The sequence below is a fragment of the Lepidothrix coronata genome, unplaced genomic scaffold (genome assembly GCF_001604755.1).
Source record: "Lepidothrix coronata isolate B3197 unplaced genomic scaffold, Lepidothrix_coronata-1.0 Scaffold34, whole genome shotgun sequence".
NCBI lineage: Eukaryota > Metazoa > Chordata > Aves > Passeriformes > Pipridae > Lepidothrix > Lepidothrix coronata.
The window spans coordinates 5,005,809-5,029,681 of NW_016690214.1; the positions used below are offsets into that span (position 1 = coordinate 5,005,809).

At 40.6% G+C, this 23,873-nt stretch overlaps 1 protein-coding gene across 1 annotated transcript in view; it reads left to right on the forward strand.

Moving 5' to 3' along the window:
* CA10 (carbonic anhydrase 10) overlaps window positions 1-23,873 on the forward strand; it is a 186,724-nt gene that overhangs the window by 52,656 nt on the left and 110,195 nt on the right. The window contains exon 4 of the mRNA XM_017812173.1: window positions 22,438-22,580. Coding sequence (XP_017667662.1) covers window positions 22,438-22,580 — 143 coding nt within the window. The remainder of the gene's footprint in view (window positions 1-22,437; window positions 22,581-23,873) is intronic.

Here is a 23,873-nt window from a genome sequence, read left to right on the forward strand (position 1 = left end):
CTCCCGAGACTCACACAACCAGTTAGGAGGGGCCCTGGAAGTCTGAGCTTTGGAAAGAAAATCTGCTTCTCTCCAGCTTTCAGAGTGCAGAAATATCAAGCAGTACTTGTTTTGGAATACATGCTATGATTTCATGGGCAAGCTTCCCAGAGATTGTTTGATGGAACAGAGGAGCCTCCTGGCAGCAGGCCAGCTGGCACCCTCAGCAGCACTTCATGATCTTTGGAACCCATGAGAAACAAGCAAAGCTTCCTCCACAGATGGCTACCAGCCTCCTCCTCATCCGTTCCTCAGTCTGTGACTCTGAAATCAATATTTTCATAGGCAGTGCACAAATCCAGCTGCACCTTCCATGGACGTGCACTCTTCCAGCCTCCAGTGGTATCCATTTCTTCCACTGTCACGTGGGCTTAGCCAATGGTTCCTGACGTTAGTCTTCACCCCCAAATAACAAGGATTCCACTTTCCAAAGTAAGTTACTGCATCATCCAGTTTCTTTTGTCTTCAAGGTACCTTTCTCTCCTCGAGATTTCGAAATAGTAACTCAGTTACTAACTTGAAGAACAAACGGTTTTCTAGCTCAAGTTTCTGTGTTTGCCTTTGGTCCTTGCTCTGAGTTCCTTGAACCCATCCTTCAAAACACGGAAAGAATCAATGGTTTCAGAGGGGGACCTCCTACTGTCTGCTGGTGAATGTCTTTCACAGTGCTATGAAAGCCTAAATTTGTATTTTAGTCTGGCTATGGCACCATCATATTTGAGTAGAAGAAAAATCAAGATTAATCCTATGTTGCATTTGTATCATGAAACAGCGTTTCAAATGCAGTATTTGCACACTTGAAAATCTGGTTTAGAACATCATAATTAAAAGAATACCAAGGGAAAGGTCACATCAAAGCAATATTGGAGGCCTTGCTGTACCCTCTAATCCTAACTAAAGGTATTCTTGCAGTTTGAGTTAAGAAATACCTGCTTCACTTTGATTAGACAATATTTTCCTTTACTAATTCACGTTATTGCACCAACTTAATTATAAGAAATTGTTTTCCTGGAGACACAGAAGTATAAGCAATGGAAATAAAAACAGAAGTCCCAAAACACCTATACAAAGATACTTGCTCTGGGCTTTGTGTTCTCCAAAGACACTCTGAAAGGACTGTTCCTCAGCTGTCTTTATGAAATAAAGAGATTACAAAGCAACATGGAATAGTGAAAATGCAGCATTTCTGTGTTTTGATATGTACTAAAACTTATCCTCCTTGATCTCTGCTACTGTTTAAATATATTTTCTGTATCCTGTCACTTGTTTACTACCGTGTTTTGTTTAATTTCACTGAAAACCTCTTACATATGGCCAGGAACAGAACCATCACTGGAAAGCTTATTCTTAGAATATTTCAAGGCTGCTCCTGAAAGGGCCCTGCATCCTCTGCCCTGAAAATAACAGAGCAGTTTTTTGTCAGACCTCCAACATGGCACATTTTAAAAGTGCTTATCATTATTTTTAACAATAGAAGCTTGTGACTTTATACACTTCACATAACTGCGTTCCACATTCTTTCATATATCTCAGAACCAAACTCCAGTGAACGCAATTTCACTGTGTTTTGCCAACTCATCACACATCTTAGCAAAGGATGACAGAACTGAGACCTGGCTTTCTGAGAGCCTGGGGCAGGAGCAACCCCTCCTGTCCTGAGAACGTCGAGGCTTTTGTTGTTCTTGTTTCTAAACCATTGCCACTATCCTAATTAGCTTTTGTGGTGTTTGTCTTTGAACAGCTAAATAACTGAGGTCTCTTTCAGCTGTCTCCTCTTTGAGATTAATTGTAAACATCTGCCAGCTGGTGAGGACAGTAATTCTTGTGCTTGTTCAGTAGAGCTCCTGAAAGGACACTGGTTTATTTATTTTGTAAAGCCCTGCTTTACAATTTCTTTGTAACCTGAGATTCTCTGTCTGGATTTTCCTTTCTTTCCCTCATTAACAGAGGGTTTATATCCATTATAACAAGTGGAAGTAGAAAACAGCAACAAAGCAAAATGCAAATTGTCTTTTAATGCTGTATTTCATTCTTAAGATGGCATCAGTCAAAAGTCTGTGCTTATGCAATCTGTCGAATCTCTTTCTATTGTCAATGAGAAGAATTAAATGAAACATTTAATTGAAACATTTTCTGTAAGGGAATAAAGTTTTTACAGTATCCCACAAACATTTGGGAAAAGCAAAAATACTTCTTTCAAAGGTCAGTACAAGTAGGAATAGATGGGGACCTACATAAGCAACCTGAGCAGATGGTTAGAAAAAATGAAAGTGGATGGCTGAGAAAAGGTCCCTCTGACATTCACTATTAGAGACAACAGTGGCTGTTAATAAAGCAGAGTTAATTCTATAGCAAGGAGTGAAATATTTAATCAGCAGTACTTCATACATAATTCAATTAACTGCCTTCAGTCATCAGTATTAACGAGAGCTGGAGCTTGGATTAATGTGCTTGAGCTCCATAGCAGCACTCCCAGGCTGCTTAAATCCTGCCAAAACTTAATAAAGCACTGCCAGTCAAATTACAGTATCTGTGCCCAGTGCATCAATGTGCTGATATTACAAATCATCCTCTGCTCACATCATTGTTTGCTAATTCCTTATTTATGCTGATCTCTGCACTAAACAGTTTAATTAGTGCACAATGGTAGAACAAGTTAAATTTCTTATCCCTTTCTTGGTGATGTCTTTAGGATCATCCAAGTTGCTGAGTAATAAGTATAAATGGTGCCTCCATGTGTTTCTGAACCCTTAATTTTTTAATACATAGATTGCCACAGTGGGATTTCTATTAGTCTGAAAAAGAAAAGTGCTAAATTAATTTCTGCTTTGGTTCTGAAGAGCGTTTCTATTGTGCTGTTCTAGGCATAACACAGAGCTCAACCCTCAGTTCCCATGAACCACACTGATTGTGCCATTCCCTGCTGGTAGTACTCCCTGTGCTTTCTCTCCCTCTCCAGGAAGAGAGAAGGGACAATGAAGGTTTACAGAGTATTTTCCTTTCTGCCACTGAGGGATTGGATTCCCAGAAGCTGATGAACCCTCCTCAGCAGAAGCTGAGAAAGTGATGCTTTGGCATTGTATCACATTCACTTGTGACCAGCCCCATCCAGGAGCCTTCAGAAGAGCTAAGCCCAACCTTCCAGAACTGCTGAAGTGGGAGGGAGGCAGCCTGAAGCTGCTTATTCCACCTTTAACTCCTCTGAAATAAATCTCTGCTGCTCCTCAAAACCCTTGGCCACGTTTCAGCCAAGGGTGGACTGAGGCCAGACCGTGGCATCCAAAAGGAGATTTGAAAAGTGCTTTGAAATGCAAGTTCTGGAAGCATTACAAGCTGTCAGAAGAATCATAGTGAGATAAATGACATCACAGAGAAAAATGTGGAAGAGCGTGGCTTTTTTATACATTTTAATCTTAACACAAGAAAAGCAAGGAAGATGTCAGAGAATTACAGGGTTTGTGTACAGCCAAGGGCACGAGAGTTTCAGGAGTCCACAACGTGAGTTTGAGGGAAATTTTGTTGAAAAGTAATTTAGAATTCTAAATCGTATTTTGGGGGACAGAAAGGCATGTGCAAGTCACACTGGACTAGATTCTACCTGTATAGACTCTACTTTTTAGTTTGTCTTTTTGACATTTTTCCTGTCAGCTGGAATATATGAAATCCAAGGAAATCAATCACCACTGAGTTCCTCGATTCATGAGGTGAAACCAGTTGAGGCTGAATTGGGAGTGGTGTCGTTCTGCTGGGAACTGTAGCACTGTACTTGGCATCGAGTCTCTTGAGGACAAGTGAGGATTACAGAATGCAGCACGATACATAAAAGCTACATAAAAGCAAGAGACAGCAGCCAGAATTTCTCAGAACAACAGAGAAACTGGGTCAGTCAAGAACTGCGTAAGGAAGAATGCTGTTTATGCTATATGTTCAGCAAGATGTGCCATCAGAGGATTTAGCAATTCATCCAAAAATATTAGAGGTTAAGACTAAGTTGGATATGTTTTAAAAACAGAAAACAGTGGAGAATCAAACCCTCGTTTTTTTAATAAATTCAGCACAACTCCATTAATTTAAACAGATCCTCCCCAGTTTGGAGTTTCCTTACAGTTAATATTTCTCCTTTATCATGTTTTTAATAGGGGGTTTAGCAGCAGAAAACAGAATGCTAAGTTGAAAACAAGTATTTCCTGGCCCAGTATCATTATCAGAACCTGTATAAGGGTGGCAGATTTTCGGGGCTTCAGCACTGAAAATGCCTTGCAGATGATAAAAGTTTCTCTTAAAGGAGCATAAAATGAGCTACATCCACATGGAAAGAAAGAATTTGAATCTGCTGATAAAGTTGAAATCCTCTTTATCCTTTTGCCTTCTATTTAAAATATAAGAAATAAAGACAATCTAAAGGAAAAATAATAGTGTCTACACAAAATCTGATTTAGCCTAACAAAGAGGCACTCAGGCTTTCAGCCATTTAACAGAGGAAGGAGAAGCACTTTCTAAATCAGTTTCTGAGATTCAGGCACTTTGGTGACATTCAAAATAAAAAACTGACCCAGAAAATCAGCAGACAATACATGATGGGAAAGTGCTAGTGCAAGTAGTATTGCAAAATGGAAACACAGGACTTAGTTATGAATGGACTGCACCGGGACATTTCTCAGCAGTGGCTCTGTTTGTCAATGAGATAAAAACCTGGCAGCAAATACAGCACTATTGACTCATGAATGATCCAGACAGGCTCAGTTTAAAACCAACAGAATAAGAAGCTCTTGAAATTCACTGGAACAAAAGAGAACATGGTGCTTGCAGGGAGGGGACACGTAGAAAACTGTCCCTTTTCCCCATCTGTAGTTCTAATGGCAATTGTCAAAAAATCTGCAGTCTGTCAGAAGTTTTAATAGTTATATTAAAGAAAAAAAAAAAAAAGAAGAGGAATAGATCCTCCTGACAGTCTTTTCTGTGATTTTTATGCCCTGCACAGGGCAGTGGCACAGGCTCCATGCTGAATGGCACTGTCGGCCACAGCTCCAAAGGCAGCTGTAAATTCACAGATCTCAAGGCTGGAAGATGCTGCCAGATAATGGGTATGGATTTTCTGTACATCATGACTGTGTGTCATCCAGCTACCACCTGTACTGAGCCTAATAATTTGTCTGAATAAAGCAGTACTCTATAAACTTTACTGCTGAGCAAACAGCATGCTCTTGGCAACATCATACTTTGCTCTCCCTTTCAGCTCATCAAAAGATGACTCAATTACCATTTAAAAGTTTTTACTGCCTATGAAGTCAAGGACTGTAAGATTAGTAGTCAGCTTGAAGGTGTTTTGAAAAGAGTAAATGTGTCTTAATGTGAAGAACTGACAGGTTTGCATGTAAGTGTTAAAGGACAAGGTGGAAGCCAGTGGTGGTGGTAATTTTAACCAGCAGAATGTGTACAGTGAATAATGGGCAGATGAAAATGAGGGATTCTGTCAGCATCTGAGAGGGGATGATCATCCTGGTAATAAAGAAAACACTGGAACAAGACTGCCTAGTGTAGGCAGTTGCCCAAAATGAGAGATACCCAGACTCAGGGCTTGGAAACAGAAGAACTAGAAAGGACAGTTTCTTTTCCTGCTGGAAAAGCCAAGGCAAACAGCAAGATTGGTGATTAGAAACACGCCTGTGAAACTTTGCCTACTTGCTTGCTTAAAACTGTGGCAGGTATTTGGCTCTAAGGTGCTTTTATCTTATGGCAGAAGTTCAGGGAAGCTGCCTTAAAGTTATATCTTGTTTAATGTTGAGCCTAAGTCCAAACTGTGGGTATCATCTTGTTTGAGGAGTGCAAAGAAGCTTACTTCATTTTAAACCTATTTACTGTGCCCAGTGCCACCTGCTCCTGAACAGTCAGTGGCCAGAACAATCATTGCCAACTTCAGGATCTGTGGAATTTGTTTTCTGATGCAAAATTAAGTAGGATTTCTATACAATGTAGAAGTGCTGATGTACAAGGAATAACAGGAACCAGGAAAAAGAAGGAAGAATTTTAAAACTCTTTTGATAAACTCAGGAGTTTCAATTTGTTTCATGAAACCTCATTCAGGAGGAAACACGAGGATATGTGTGTGCAGATTGAGAAGCTCAATGTACTTATGACACACTGTAGTTCCATCTTGAGGGGGTTTTTTTGCCTTGTGAGTGGAAAAAAATTCCTTATTAAATGTGAGCCACGGAGCATCCTGTCAGATACTGCTTCACATAGCTGAGTTAGGGAAGAGGTGAGTGTATATGAGAGCAGGCAGAACAAGACAAGCAATCTGCACTCATCTGACGTCAAGGTAATGCAGCAAAGCTTATCTAATAGATGGTTTGTCACAATCAAATTTTCATGCACCCCATACTACAAAAAGATATTAAATATACAAGACTCAGTTTAAAAATAAACTAAATAAAACTATCCCACGTATCTCAGATTAAGGGTTTCCTGGGTATACACACTAGCAAATTGCAGTAATCATCCTGAATCTTATGTGTTACTTAGAAGCACATTGTGACAGGGATCTGGTGGGAGTTCATATCTGAAATGACAATTATCTTCTCTTAGTTTAGGAATGTCCTCCTAAGATTGAGTGTCCTCATTAGGTGACTGTCTCATAGCTTGGGTGTCCATTCCCTTTGCAGTACCCAAAGAAGTTTTCAGCAGTCTTAAGGTCTAGGATTTACAGGAGCATGAAGGAAATTTCCAGCAAAAGATCTGAGTAGAAGCACCTTCTCCCCCATTACAGAGGGACCAACCACAATTTTACCAGAAACTCGTGAGTAGCTAAAAGAAGTAGAGAGGTCATTCATGTGTGAAAGAGCCACCTCCACCATACACATAAGGGATAATTCCCAGGAGGAAGATTGAATCCATCAGGCTGTTCTGGGCTTTTAATTCTGTTAACACCTGCTTTGATTGTGAGCTTAATGCATCTCCAGCCTATGGAGAGCCACGGTTGCCTTGGAAGTGGTATGTTTGTTTTGAGTGCAGAAAATGAGGTTCATCTGCTCAATGAGTTACAGAGTGTTTTCAGGCTTTTAAGGAGTCATAAGAAGTGTTACCTCGGGGAAAAGAGATCTTAAAAACTGTGCTTCCTACTTCTTCAAAGAAATTTCGAGAACTGGAGATTTCCTAATCACGGGCATCTTTGGAGATACCCAGGCAGGACTGTGATGAGTGCTGTGGACTGTGGTGAGTGCTGTGGACTGTGATGAGTGCTGTGGACTGTGGTGCATTACTCAGTCCATCTGAACTGCTGTTTCCAGACAACATTTCATAAGAACTTTTGATTTAAAATGCATCACAAAATCCTTCCACCAGCAGAAGCAGCTTCAGATGGTATCAGAGAAGAAATTTCCCAGAGGTTACAGTTTATGGAGGGTTTTCTTCTGTAAATTGGAATGTATTTTTTGAAGGAAAAGAAACTGAAAATGGAGAAATTCAGTTGTGAGAACAAAAAAATGTAGATTATTCCTCAGCCACCTGCAAATATCTCCTCTGTTTAAAAGGTTGTGTCCACTTTGATTTTATATGCTGCGTAGCAAAATTACAACATGCATGAAACATGCCAAAAAGTAGAAGTTAAAGGGAGAATTTCAGGGCTTGTAAGAGACATGAAGCATAAATATGAAATTAGATGTGGATAGTTTGTTTAGTATCTTTTAGCAAGTGATGTGTATTCAGAATGTACCTGTGATTCAGGAAAGCACTTAAAGTTAAGCACTAAAATTTTATTTTGTTTCCTTTTGGAGCTGTTAAGATTTTCCACCTTAGGACGTGTTGCTACTGAAATCATCAGACTGAAGTTTCAGAAGAGTGATTATTACTAAAATCACAATCATAGCAGATCAGTGAAGTAACAAGAACCAGGCATTGTGCAGGCTCTGAAATAACTCATGCAAAAATAGCAAAAAGTATCACTGCACATCATAACACAGAGGAGCAAATCGCTGGGCCACGTCCCAAGAAATGATGTATAGAGACCATTTTCCTATTAAATTGGCCACAGTTAATGCTACAGAAACTAAATTAATACTCCTCTCATACATTAGGTAGCAGGCTGGTTGTAAGTGGTGCAGGAATTGTCATTATATTGCTCTGCTGGTTTCCTCTGGCAGCATAATAGATATATCTGTTACCCCAGCTGACAACAGCAAATAGCGCAGAACAAAGGAAAGGCATCACTACTGATGGAGGTGAAGCTTCCAATGACAATTTGCCTGCCTGTGAGACTCAGACTTTGCCCTGTTTCTCCTGCACAACAATTAAATTGCCAAGGAAAGTTTGGGTAGTCCAGTGCAGACTTTAGGAAGACGGTGCAGCAAACACCAGCCCTGAGAATATTTTTGTTTGTTTTGCTGAGGGCTTGTGATTCACATTCACTTTTTTACTTAGCAAATATTTCTGAAATTAGCACTTTCCATTTTCCTTATAACATCTTCAGTCTTTTCTGTTAAAGAAGAAAGGCACACTGGAGGAAGTTTAGTCACTGCATGTAGCTGATAGTTACTAAACCACTGCTGCTCTTCTGAGTGCAAGCCAAGAGGGATTTTATTTCCATGTGTGCTGCTCCAGTGCAACAAAATTTCTACAGCTCTTTGAAAAGCAGGGTAGGAACTTCATAAAATACCTTTCTTAGAGCTCAGGCTGAAAAGTCATTGTATGTATTATTGTAAGAGATCAAGGTGGAAAGCTTTTCTTATAAGGAAAATTTCTGTTTGTCCCACAAGTCTCAAAAAAATTCATTCCATTTCCTGCCTGCCTGGGACAGTGCAGAAACTTGGCTAAATAAACCAGAAAGAAATACAATTTTAATTGCAGGAATGATGGTTACTTCCCTTTGGATCCTTTCAGGTCATACTGAAAAAACTTCTTGATAGTAAACATCTATAGTGAATTTGTACATGGCAATTTTAATAGGTTTCCTGATTACTGACTTGGCTTTGGTAGCTTTGTGTTAGAAATTTAAACAGAAAGAAGAACACCAAATACAGCTAATCTGTACTTACTAAGCCTTCTGGGTATTTCTTCTACTAGAAGTGTATAAATAACACTAAAGCACGTTGCCATATACCTGAAACACAGACTCTTATAGAAAAATAATCATTGTGGCCATGAACAACAGTCTGTGTCCTCTTCTCCACTGAGAGCACAAACTGAAATCATGTCACCTAACACTAAATGTATTCAGATTTCTGCTTAAAAAGGAGCACTTGATTTTTTGCTCGTGTTAAAGCTAGCCAGGTGGAAGAGACTGGTCGGTATGTGGGACCACAACCTTTTGGCTGGTGCAGTTTCTCTGCACTTAATAAACCTACTTCAGTAGGTTTATTCAACTAATTCAAATTAAAACTGGAGGGGGAAAAAAAAACAAGCGGGAAATAAAGTCCGAAGAATTATTTTCTTAAAAAAAATTACATGGGAATGGTTAAGAGGGGGTAGTTCCAAGGCCTAAGGAATTACTGTTAACTAGTTTGATTAGTCCTATTTCCAGGATTACTCTGCTCATATTTTGATTTCTACAAGTATTAGCCTGTGACACAGAGGTCAACTGAAACTTATATTTTCAGTGATTATGAAGCTACAGATTTTGCCTCTGGGCAGCTTTTTTTATTAACTGGTATATTTGATAATCATATTCATAATGAATTTCAGGAGTTGATTTAGGAGCTTGGGTCCATAAGAAGGTACTGCTAGTCATCTCTGCAGTCTTTTCCATGTGCATAGTCATAAATTTTCTAATCAATCTGGATGTAACCATTTAACAATTTTCTTCCTAAACCTCTTTTTGCAGGGCAGGTGTGATTTTAATCTTCTACTGCTAGAAAGACCATCAAATGCTGTATCCACAGGCTGAAATTATTCAGAAAATAAGATGTATTCGGTTCTGTGTGAAGGTCACAAGTAATAAAGCCTCCAAGGCACTATCATCCAGTGAATCTCTGCTGCCAAAAAGGCAACATACATTATCTTTACACATCTCCCTTGGAAGCAATTGATGCTCATTCCTTCTGAGCTGTTACAATCTCTGGCAGAGAGAAATAGGCTGTGTTCTGGAGCTAGGGGCCTTCTCTTCTCTCTGTGACAACACTGGCAAGTAGACTATGGTCTTTGTGCCCCTAAGATTTTAGCATTCTGCACCCTGTGCATTGCACCTCTGACTAGTGCCCCCACTGCATTGCTCAAGTGTGTTGGTGCTGCTGTGATGCTCTTCCAGGTGGAGCAGTTGCAGCTCAGAAGATGCTCATGCAGTGCTGTATTTCTCACAGAAATAGTGTCTGGCTGGCTGCTGTCATCTTTCACAAGCTGAAATAAGTCACTGTAAGCCACAGGAAGGAAATGTCACGTGGTGACTGCCTTACAAACCTCGTGCCACCTGCCAGCACTGGTCAGATGAGCAGCGGTTTTTGTGGTGCCCTGTGACTGCCACAGAGCCAGGCACACACCCACAGGCTGGGAAAACAGCTGGGGAGGGGGTTCTGCAGAGATCACTGCTGTGCTAAACAGCTTTTCAGTCATAGTTTGTGGGGCTGCTAGTTGGAAATAATAGAGGGTTCTGCTTGCAATGGCTGTTTAGTCTAACCTTGAGCACACATCTGACATCCACAACTCAGTCGCTCCCCTTGGCTTTCTGCACTGAGGCCATGGCACTTCCATTGTCATACACATTCCCAAACCCTGTCTTACATCAAGAGGGGGCATCCACTCCTTGCCTGTAATCTGCATCAATCCCTGCTGATGCATTCAGAGCAGATCTGATCTTGTGATTCAGTTCCTAGATTGAGTTGTGCGTTTGCCAGCACTCAGAGGCTTCCAAAGCAATTTGGGGGCAGTCACTCTTTGTGTCTGTCCACGTGTGTGTTAACAGGGAGATCAGGCACAATCAGATTAGGAGCAGCAGCAGCAGTATATCAGAGTCACAGCAGAGATGATAGTGTCACCCTGCAGCTCACAGGAGGTAGTTCCCTGAGCCTCCATCACTAGACTGCCCACACTGTCCTGGCACTCTGGCTCCCACTGGCAGCCTCCCTGAGCTGCGGTCACATAATCCTCCCTGAGCAGCCTGTCCTGGGGGGCTGCTCTCTGACCTGATGCTCAGTCCTGCAGCTACTGGGCCCCTGCCAGCAGCTGGGAGGCTGCTGTGATGCACAGCCCTGCTTCAGTGCACAGCCCCCCTGATTGTCCTGCTCTGGCTCCTTTATGTCATCCCTGGCCTGTTCTCCCCCATCCATCCAAAGAGCCATTGACAAGGAGACTGAAGGCACTGGACTCAGGGGAAGCACTAATCAGGTCCTGCCCATGTCAGACCCCCAGCACAACATGCAGACCCTTTAAGAGCACCAGATCTGCCCTCTCCTTGCTAATTTTTGGTGGAATAATTATGGCAATACCTTGACAGGGTTTAACTCTGCACTTCTGATTTAATAAGATACTGTAGCACTTGAGAAAGCCTTTCCTTAAACAATTCAAGCATTAAAAAAAAAAAAAATATCATCCATGTCCTTGTCTTCCATACTACAGTTTCTTAGCACTAAAGATCTAGTCCCTGTAATGTAACTAAATAAGGTAGATACAGATACACTTTTACTTATTTTTTGCAGGGTTGGTTTAAAATTTAGAGAGCAAAACAATATGAGAGTAAAGATCAAAGTCTGTGTTCTGTGTGAAGTTCAACATAAATTTCAGCTCTACAGTCTGAATCTGTAGCTGCCGAAATTTCCAGGCTATCTTCATTTTTCCCAAAGTGTGTGGAATGGCAGCGGATCAGTGTGCACACCTGCCTCACACCTCCCACTGCCTCCCTGCACTGCTTTGTAGGGTCCTGGCCATATCCACTCCCATCATTTCCAGCACTCTCTCCTCCCTTTCTCTGCTCCCAAACAATCTGGAGTGTTCATTTTTCGGGAATTGGAGGGGATTGGTTTGTTTACAGACAAAACCAGCTTGAGAACCTTCCCAGTCACTGTCTGATGGGAGTGCTGCAGAACATTCCTCTGCATCTGACTGCAAAACTTGGAGGTAAATGAAAAAACACTTACTAGTATAATTAAATACACATTTAGGTGAGTATTTAAGAACCTTCACGGCCTTGTGAAAACCAATATATTTGCAAAATGTTTCCCCACTGACAGCAGAACTCAGCAGTTTCCTTTGCTGTACCTCTGTCCAAAAGCAGCCTCAGCAAGATCAGCAAGGTTGTTTGGAAGCTCAGAATTCACAGCACCATTCAAAACTGAATGCATTAATGGACCAAGAGGTTTGAAATATGACCTTGTCAATAAAAAACTCACATTACATTTGAGCAACACATACGACAATCCAATGGTAGGGGAGTTCCTAACAACAGCAAGCTCATATACAATTAAATACAGAAAACTTGTTTAAATAATAGCTATGCAAAAATGTGAGTGAGCATGTAGTGTTTACCCTGCATTTGTTACAAAAGCCAAGAGGGCCAGGGACAGACCAACCTCAACAGCTCTAACAAGCAGAAGCAGGTTTGGAGCTTCAAGAGGGAGTATTTGAATAAGATGAGGTGCCTCTCCAGCTATATTTTATATGTTACATTTTACTCATTTGGTGAACATAAATAATTTCATTTGTTCTCTGGTTTGTGGGGAATTTACAGATAGCTTTGCACCAGTGCAGTTTCTTTCCTCTTTAAGAAGTTATTCAGTGTTTATGTTGTTTATACAGGATTTTTCTGGACTAGACACCACACTGGATAGACTTTTCAGATTATGTAAGTGTCCCAGTTTTTCAGACAAAGTGCATCCTTTCCTATCTTCCCTTATCTTCACCTGATTTCAGAGAATACATTTCAGCCTTTCTGAAAATTTGGCCAATAATGACAAGCCTTAAACTCATCATACCAGTGACCACCTGACATTCAGCTGATTAACAATACAGGATTTTTTTGGGTAGGAATGTATTTCCTATGCAGAGTGTTTGTCCTGTGTGTGCACACAGGATACATAAACCACATAATGTGGCATGAAACAAGAAATACCCTTGCACTCAGCTATCCCTTTACATCCCAGACAGGAATTCCCATGTGAGGTGTTTGTCAGGTGTTGTAAAGACCCATCAGATACAAACACTTGTTCAGGAGGAAGGGAGAAGACAGCAAGTGAGACTTCTAGGGAAGATCCTCAGTTATTGGTATCCCACCCAACCAGGTTTATCCTGAGTCAGAGGGACCACAAAGCCCTTTCTGCTCCTGCCTGTTGCATGTGCAGGGTACCAGAAACACCCCAGGAGTATTTCAGATAAATCACTTGCTACAATAGATCTAAATTGTCCCTAAAGATGCAGGTCTTGCTAGATAAGGATTAAGCTGGTTTCTGTGCTCAGCAGCAGCCCATCTGCAGAGGTTGGGTGCCACATGCCATGTGTACAACACGTTGTCAGAGAGGCAGGGACCAGATTCTTCCCTAACAGAAATATCAGATGTCCTTCAGAGTCCTCACCACAGAGGAAAACCAGCAGATCACCAGTGAAAGATCAATCACTGGACAGCAATTAGCTGAACAGTTTGATGTAACAGCTGAGGAGAGGCCAAGGTTTCTTGCCATTCCAGAATATTTTGTAGTAATGCCTCTGTTTAGAGTTGTGGCTTGGCAGCACCATGTGGAAGTTCTAAGAGATCAGTATTGCCCAGACAACATTTTTTCCCAGCCTGTGAGTATGTGCCTCAAGTCAGCTGTCCTCAGGACTCCTGGCCTTTCCAAAATAATCAAAGTTACAGAGTTTTGGTAATGTCACTCTGGAAACAGCATCCCCAGGCAGAGCCAGAGCCCTGTGGGATGGGGTCAGAGAAACCTGATTATTCTAGAAAACACCAGAGCACAGAACATCACTGTTCCTGTCGTGAACTGTCATTACAGATACAAACTGCAGCACTCACTGGTGAACTCTGTGCTTGCTCCTCACTTGTCTTTGCAAGTCAGCAGAGCCAGGGCATTTCTGCATTCCCTGCTGTCATTACCTGTAAGAGTCTTGTGGGAAACCAAAATACTGCAGAGCTATAAGTAATTCTCAAGAGGTTGCCATCACACACAAATGTTTTTGAGAGTGGGACTGGCTAACCCCTGCTAGATGGTCCTTACACCTACCCCTCCAAACTGAACCCCTTAATGCCCTGCAATTTCAGAGTGGGATGCTCATTATATTCATCCTAACAAAGGAAGCACTAACAGATGCAGACATACACTGAATTTGGCAATAAATAGTTAAATTCCAACTCATTACCTGAGAGTAATGTTTGTTCTAGTAACAGGATGCTGTGAAGCACTGGGATACCCAGAAAGAGCACTTTTGATAGAATAAATACGCTGTCTTTTGTTATTTTTTTATGTTCCTTCTTTCATTTATATTTTTCAGCAGAAGGATCGATAGTATCCCAGAGACATTAAAATAAAGCTGAATCTACAGAACAGAGCTCAAGGTATCTGCTGGATAAGCAGTCTTTCCCCTTTCCTTAAAACAATAAGTTCCAAATTACTTTTCTCTGAAGAACTTTCTCCTCTGTTCCGATTTCATCTAGGTGAAGAGCTTTCTTCACCTTTCTTCTGGATCTTCTTTAAAATCTTACATCTCACTTGCCCTGTCTCAGAACAGTCATTCATTTTAACAGCAGCAGCCATAGTGCCCATTTTCACAGTACAAACAGACAAGCCAAAGATGAAGAAGCCCGAGGAGGAAAGATTAGAGATCACACGATAGCCCAAAATCTGGGCTTCCTGCATTTCAATCCAAAGCCCTGTTTAAAGTCCAGAAGGACCATCACAGCTTTTTTTCCATTTCATCTTTTTCCCTTTCAGTCTGCACTTAAATCCAGGCCGAACTCTCCCTCTTTTCCACCCCCCAGATTACAATGAGTGTCAGGCAGATGTGCTCAGTTGTGATGCCAACTTGTTCTTTGCCTACTTCAAGGGGAATGTGTTGAACCCTGGCAGTGATTGATGACTGAGGGACTGACCAGACCTGATTAGGAACTGCCAGCTGAGTGGCAGGTAATTGGTGCAGCTCATTACTCATAACACATCCCAGGCACTGGCAGGCACAATGAGGGAGCCCAATGTCCCACAGTGGCAGGGGGTCTAGTTCATGTGTACCCTTTGTGTCTAGTGCTGAGAAAAGAGGGAGAGGGTGTTTCCTTCCTCCCCTCCCCTCTTTCATTTTTAGCTCTTTGCCAACAAGGATTTACTTCACCCAAGACTGACACTTTAATGAGCCATTTGTGCCAACTCCACTAAACATCCCAGTTTCTTTTTAGCCTCTAAACCAAACTGTCCTTTAATCTGTTTTCATTTCCACTTCCTGCCATAGTTGTGCTAAACCTTTCAGGAGCAGGAACTGCACTCACATTACATGGAAAGACCATTTTCCCCAAGACTGCAATATCCTTTTGACTGGAATGAGAGAGAAGCACATTATATTTTCACAGTAGTAGTAGCCATGGCCCTAGAAGATTGTTACTTGATGTTGCTTAGTTTTGGACCTGGATACACCACTGCCTATGGGCGCACATTCCTGCTGCCATATGAATAATGCAAAAAGAAAAGACAATAGGAAAAGCATCTGTAAGTGCCTTTATAAGCAGCTGACCTATATTTCTCAGAAGTACTAAAGTAGCATTTGATTGTATAGTTTTAATATGTGTGTTAACCCACCACAGTGTGGCAGAGAACAGTGTAATTACATACTGCTGTATAACTACTCTTTATCCCCAAATTAACATAATTTATAGAAGTGAATTAATCTGGTTTAATCACTGTAATGAACAAAGTGGAACTGTGTTCTACACTGGTATCCCAAATGTGTAGATAAAAATAAGTAAGAGCTTTGCAAGGCTAGAGGTCACTAATTGTGATTGCTAAATACTTTTTTCCAGGTAATACTCCCAATTTAAGAAAATGTTTAATTAGGCAGAAATAAGCAGCTATAATTTAAAAGGTAAATTGCAGAGGGCATTGCAGGATGCATCTATTAAAGGCATAGCAGAAAACTACCACTTTTAAAAAGAAAATATCTTTCCAGAATCTTAAATCCTAATTTCCCCTTCCCAGTTTTCTGTTCTCTCATTTAACCAGTGCAGTTGTTAAACTTTTCTTGTCATTGGGAATCCTTCGTAGAGAGGGAAGGTGACATTTGAACAGACCAGTATGGAATTAGGAGTATGGAATTACCAGTATGTAGTATGATGCTGTTTGAGTTCTTCACAATTTTATTGTTTTTCCATGTTTCAGGATTTACTGATGGAAGTTTTTTACTATCTCTTGAATAATGGCAATGCTGTCCTACTCTTGAGGATATATTTCATCTATCAACTCTTTGCTTCTCAAAAAGAAAATCAGAATACTTTCAGTTCTCAAATCTGAAACCATTGTGATACTGTCTAATATTACTGCAGTCTGGAGGTTTCTGTGACCAATTACTGAGATGAATGCCATTCTATCCTCTGCCATTTCTTTGGTGTCCCTGATTTATCTCTCAAAGCCTTTATGACTCTACGTTTGGCTTTTATGTAGAAGCAGAGCAGGTCATGTGGTTATCCAGAGGCATTAGGATGATAATTTTCTTCAAGCTGAGTAGGTGGAAATAATTAATGGACTGCTTTATTGATGTACATAGATAGCTGATTCTCTCTGTGGTTTCAATTCCCAGCTTCAATAAAGTAGCTTGAGATTTTATCTGAGGGACCAGTAATTACACAGGGCAGGAATAAGCGCTGCACAAACACAATCTGATTGTGTTTTATGCCGTTGCCAGGCCAATGCTAAAGCTTAAAAACATAAACAAAGATCTGCTGCATGAATAAGTTGATGCCTTTCATTTAAACTCAAACTCTGGGGTAACCGAGGGAAAAAAAAAAATCAAAAAAATCTGTGCTCTTGAAAGTTGAGCAAACTTCAAAGAGGAAGTTACAGTTTTACTGCAGCACAACACAGAAATAACTTTACTGTCTTGACTAGACTCCATCTCATGTTATTGACAGTGACCAGGAGCAGATACCTTGGAAAAAATAAGCATCTATAAAAATACACACCATAAAAAGAGGATCACATTTGCTATTTTTTGTCTCTCCAAGAGTGATGCAGATTTTAAGTGAGGACTGGTAACTGAAGTCACTGTGGTTTTCATCCTAGAGTTCTGACCAACCCAAATGAATGTTAATTTTCTCAATTTATACTAAATGTCTGTTTTCTGATGCTTGATTTTGAGAGACAGTCTCTCAGATTCAGTCCCCATAAAGAAGCTCCTGTGTGGGAATGTCCCTTGGCACCTTGTAAGCAATAGTGGCAAGGATTGGTACAGCTTTGCTGTCACAGTCTTTCCTGTGCTCCTCTTACAACTGGTCCTACAGACTCAGTCAAGATTCCTTGATTCTCACACTCTTAAAAAAAAACTTATTAGTGGCTTTTAAGCCTTTATAAAATTGTTCTTTGATATCTTTTGGCAGGTCTTATTTCAGTCCTATAATTAACTTGACAGATTCTATCATCTTTTCCATCTTTGTTATTTAGACACCATTTTTTGAAGGAAGCTCCCTTACTTCTGGCCACCTCCTTTATTTCCCTGGTGAAGCTTGCTGCCTTCTTGGCCCTATTTAAACAAAGGCTCAAAACAACCCAGAATACCTTAACACTTAGTTTCTAATCTGGCAATTGCAGTATCCATTTTACCATTCAGGTGTTCTTTTTTTAAAAAACAAACAAACAAACACACCATTTTTATCTACACAAAAATTAACTGCATAAGGCTTTTCATTCCTATAGAGATTCAGTGTAGTATGATACCCATGATACAATCATAGAATCATTAAGGTCAGAAAAGAATTCTAAGATCAGAGTCCAACCATTAACCCAAACTCCAGGTCCACCACTAAACCATGTCACTGAGCACCCCATCTGCACATTTTTTGACACAAAAAAGGTGTTGCTTCTGTAGTTACTCCTAAACCAGAGTCCTTGCACTGCTCAGACTGAATCAGTTAACACTGGTTGCCTGTCCACAGCCCTTTCACAGCCTCAGCCTTTGAGTCCAGCATCATTTTTTCCCCCAAAATGAAGCAGTTAAGATGCCATACACAGCACACACCTATGTGCCCATCCTGGGAGAACTGCTGCCTCCTCTCCCAGCACGGATGCAGCCTGTTCCCATCAGCACACACTGCAGGCAATACCATTATGCTTATCTGTGAGTTTGCTGTACCTGCAGAAGGGCATCCTTATGGGGCACTCATTGCTTTCCCCTGGAGAGGGGAGGCTCATATTTATTTAGGCAAATCCTTGGTGCTCATCACCAGGAGAATAGCATTCAATCCTTGCTTTATTGTCCTAGCTGCTATTATTTCACTGTTGTTATGCATAGGTTTGGTAAAAGCCATCAGAATCCCTCATTCTGTTGTGTCATGCTGATACTAGAGCATCTCCATATATCTCAATATAAATTGTTCCCAGTAAATTGAAAAGAGAGCAGCTGCAATAAGATACAGACTGAATAAAGATGTCAGAGATTTCTGCCTCGGTATAAAATATAAGTAATGCCTCTCACCATATAACATGCACAAAAGTCTGTTGTCCACAGTGCACCAACATACAGAGGAAATAAACTTTGAATTTCCTTTTCTGCCGTGAGAAGGTGGAAGGCATTGATCAGACAAAACCTTATCACCTTATGTCTGTGTAATATGTTTGCAAAGGCTCAGCTCTCAAGTGCTGAAAGTTTAGGGAGATTTATAGAGGAAGGCAGAGACGACACGATCGCTATATATAGACTTTTGGTACAATAACCAGGAGCTGGAGCACCTTGTTAAATGAGATTTTGAGCTGGTATGTGGGCTGCATGCAAACCAGTGTGTCAAAGTAGCTCCTGTAGAGCACAGGAGCCAGGCTGCTGTCTGAAATGCCTCAGAGGTCCACACAGAGAAGCAGCATATTCCATACACGACTAGATTTTTTATGGAAATACAACAGAATTGTGGGGAAGGAGATGCTGTTTCATTAATGACTTAATCCCTAGTAGAATCTTGTCTGCTAGCTAAGGTGGTGTAAAAAAAATGAATATTTTTATATGTTTTCTAGATTCATGCACTAATTTCTTTAGACTAAACAGTTAATTCAGTGCTTGAGTTTAATTTAAACTTTGGTTTCCTACATGAACCTCCTTAGATTTTTCTATTGCAGTTTTTAATACTTTCAGATTACTTGGAGCATCTAAACAGCAGCACTAATTACTTTAATTAAACGTAATCAGACATTAATATTGCTTAATATCCCCATCCACTAGTTAACTCAGGTGTGCAATCTTAGGCCAGTCATCCTTAATTAACCTTGGGTTGAGGCACCAGCAAAGTCATTCTATCACTGGGGTAAGTTCACCATTGCTGCACTTTCTGTGCTCACAAACGAAAACCAGCGAGAGGTTGGGCAGCACGAGTGTCCAAGGCATGTGGAAGGAATCAAAGATCGCAGCACAGACTTACCTGTCTGGGGCCAACCCTGCCCTTTGCAGCACAACACCCCGACTCTGGAGCTCCTCCTGGGGACGGGCTGGTGTGACAGGCTCAGCACGGAGGGCAAAGTTCCCTGTCAAAACCAGAAATAACATCATAAAACACCCCCTCGTAGCAGATATTTTCCAGCGAGGCTTTTCTGGGTCAATGCCAGTTACATCATGAATTGTTTAACTACTATCAGCTCGAAGGTAATGGACTGGCCTGTTTGGTTTGCCATTTTATTGCACTTACCATGTCTAGTTTGTTTATTTATTTTTTAAAAGCTTGCTAAAAACTTTTTTCTTACCAATGCCAACGGTGTTTCTGACTAGAATGGGGTGTTCTTTTAGTAGTACCTTAAACCATTGAAGCAACAGATTTCCCCTTTAATGTTTTCCCTCTTGATCCTACAGCCCTACAGTTTCATCATTAATTCATTTTTTTTAAATAACAACACAGATAATACCACAGGGGAATTTATCAAGGGAAACCAGGCTATCTCAATTAACCTAAACTTTTATTTTAGGTCTCTGTATAAAGAGGGATTTTCTCTCTGACAAAAGCAGAAGTGAGCCCCAGTGGTATTTCTCTTTAAAAATAAAAACAAAACCAACCAACCAACAAAAAAAACCACACAACAAACCACAAATAATTAAGTGTATGCTGATTTAGTTTTAATTGCATAAAATTGTATTTTATTCATTTCAAAGCATTACCCCTATCATTTGGTATACTCTGGGAACCTCCCTAGTCTTGTAAGTCAGCAGTGGAAGTGGGAATTGGCTGGGAGGGCAAACACGAGCCAGATAAATTTTTAAGACCATGCTGCCAATTCATTTTTCTGGTCACAGAAAGCTTCACTTATTTTTAGAGGCCTTCCATCTGACCTTCTTTGGGGTGGTTTCACACTGGGTTTGTTATTCAAATAAAAGATTACTGACATAATTTGATGTGGGCATTTTTGGGTGCTATTCCCTGATCACTGCTTTCCCAGGGCTGTAAAGCATTACAGTATCCATCCCTCCTTGGAGATTTCACGCAGTTCATACTAAGAGGAGTTTCTAAATTCAGTGTCTGTTTCAGCTGTTAAGAAAAGATATGTCACCAGTGAATTTAAGGTTTTAACAGCACACGGTCACTTCAAATTTGTATGCAAGGAAGCTTTAAACTTTGCTGGCTGCACCATTTCAGTGTTGACTGATAGAGTTCACCTGCATGTGGAGCACCTGTGGCTGCACAGACAGACTGGCACAAAGAAAGAAAAAGTTTCAGCTGAAAATTGAGTTTTCAGGTATTCTGTAATAAAAGTCACATCTGTGGACAATAGCACATGAACTACTGGAGTAAGCAAATACTCAACAGCTGCAAAACACTTTCCATCACTCCTGCACAGACACTCACCCTGAAGTTCTGCTGTGCAAGCAACAGCCAAAGAATCCCCCAGAAAGTTTTCTAGTTTTGTAGAAAAGTTACACAAACCAAAGTTTTACACCTACACGCACTCCAACTTAGAGGGCAAAAAGAACTGAAATCTATAAAACACGTTAGGAAAACACTCACCCAGATCACCCGTTTTCCACCTTTCTCCTCTCCAAGGAATATCCTCCCAATGGTTAAAGTCTACAAAAACGTGAGGGCCAAATCCAGCCACAACTCCATGTAGCTCCCACTGGAGTACCCAAAAACTGCAAGCGGGAGCACTTATTCACACTGCAAAGCCCCAAACACACCTACCAAAAAGCTTTTTATAGCCCACTGATGGGTTGTTTGCAGCTCCACCCACCGGGAGAAGCACCTGTGCTCCTGCCCCAGGGCCCCAGCAGTCCCCCAGTCTGGGTTTTTAGGCTTTGCCACACCCAGCTGGTGCATTAGAAGAATACTTCGAGGCTTGAAGGCTGTGAAAACATTTGCACCTGTGAAATTTTCACCTGCTACACAAAATTACAGAACAGTACAGAATTACAGTTCTGATAAAGTCAAAGTTGCCTCATGTGCCTTAGACAGGGGCAAAGTGTTCAGACACAATCTAGATGTATCCTTTGTGTGCCTTGTAGTTGCTCTTCACTCATTTAGTCAGAAATTTTTTCAGCACCCAAAGAGAAGTTCAGGTTGATCTTGTCTATAACTTGCAGATTAGATGCAGTGTGACCTTCAGCCTGCAGTTACCTGATAAGAATTAATATGTAGCTACAGCACTTTTTTTTTCCAATTAGGGGTGCAGAAAGTAACTCAGCTTGTCCACAGTCAGGGCCCCTCCATGTTCCAAGCCATTGCACATCCATGGAAAGAATTATTCTTCCTCACTCCCTTTCCAGCAAGATTTTCTTTAGATCAAAACTTTGCCTAAAGAAAGGTTGGGGTGAACAGAAATTGGTAGGATGTGTCTGGAGAGCAGTTCTGTTCTCTGGGATCACCATATGTGAGTTTCAGTTACAACATTTCTGTGATTTGTAATGATTTTTTCCAAATATGAAGGCTTTTAAAAAAACTGAGTAGAATGGGACAGTTTCAGTCCAAGGACACATTGAATATATGCAAAGTTAACATAAGGACTAGTGAGTCACATTCCTATTGCTCAGTAAATATTCTATAATAGCAAAGGAGCTATTTGTTATTGAACCTGGGATTACTTCAAAAGAGAGAGGAAAAAAAAAAAGCCCAGCCTTCCTTCTTAATACAAAACTATATGAAACAACATGTTTTAGCCTTTGTGTATGAAGTTCTGAATTTCAAGTGCTAGATGAGTTTGCCTGTTTGCAGTTTAACCTCTGTGTGCAGACAATCTGACAGTTTGATTACCTGCCCATCTGCCCTGCATGTGTTGCTCCAGTCTTTCCAAACTTTCCTTAAACTTGCACTCTTCTTCTGTTTTGCAGTGCCCTCCTTTTGGGGTTTGGTGAACTCAGCTTGGAATCTTTGCTCTGTTGGGAAAAGACAGTCACCTGTCAATATTGAAACCAGCCATATGATTTTCGATCCCTTCTTAACTCCACTTCGCCTAAACACAGGGGGAAGGAAGGTAAGTGTTCATGTTCTGGTACACAAAATAAAGGAAGTTAGTAGACTTGAAAAACATTTGCTATATTTTATATTTCTAAAGCATTTACTTTCATCTGTCAGCTTTGAGGCAGAATGACAATGTAGTGCGTTTTAAGGACACTCCTCAAATAACTAAATTATCAATTCTATTTATCCAACTGAAGGGTTGATACTTCAATTCTGAAATTGTTTTATAAATAAAACACCTCGAACCTGTCGGCAGTCTTGGAAACACTCATTAGTTTCTAATGCTTTTGCCTTGCTTCCCTTGTGTGGGGGTGCTTAAAAGGGTATTTTAAAGTTTTTATTGCTTATTCCGTGCAGGCAGTTGTCTCTTATTCAATCTGTAGCACAGAACAATGCAGATGAAAAGGCTCTGTAACTTACAATATCAGAGCAAGCAGAGACTCTAACAAAAGGTTATTTGAAAATGATTTATCTTCTTTCCCTTGTTGTCATGACAAATGAGATATCTGCTGGAAACAGCAGAGATTTTAGGAATTTGCTCTGTACATCACATGGAGGTTCTGGTGGTACATGTGCAAATACATCAGAATTGATGTAAAGCTTCATCACAGAAATGATGAAAAGGTGCTGTTGTTATTACTGAAGGACAGTAATGCTTCCAACTATGGCCCAGATTCCAGGGTAATATATACATTTTGCTTTTTAAACAGAAAAGTGTTGAGGTTTTTCATTTTGATACCAAAAAAAAAAAAAAGAGTTTTATTGACATTGCTGTTTGTGTAAAGGGTTAAATATTTCCCATTATTTATAAGTTACAGAATGACAAAATGAGAAACTCAAGAAGGTGGAAGTTGTCAGTGAGTTGAGCCCAGGAGGTTCAGAATATTCAATGTCCTTAGCAACCCTAAGAATTCAACTGGGTTTTTGTACCAGCTCAGAGTGAAGCAAATGCCTGATTATTGATAAAATTTCAGAGGCACTGACAAGCTGGGAGATGCTACATCATTAATGAGGTGTTCTTACCATGCTCACAAATATTATCCTGCAGTGATGGCCTTCAACCATGTCACGAGAACAGGATTTGTGCTGGTTGTGGTTTGTTTCAGAGAGGTTTCTAAAACATTTGAATCAAAATTTTCCTTTGAGAAAAAGATTGCAATTTTGATGCCTTGCTAAAAATTCTTTGCTCGATGCTAAGGCTTCAGTGGGGGTTTGCTTTGGCAGGTATTATATTTGTGTTCACTTCTTGGGGAATGTTTTTTGTATGTTAAAAATAGAGGTGTGTTTCAGATGGGCTGAAGCATTT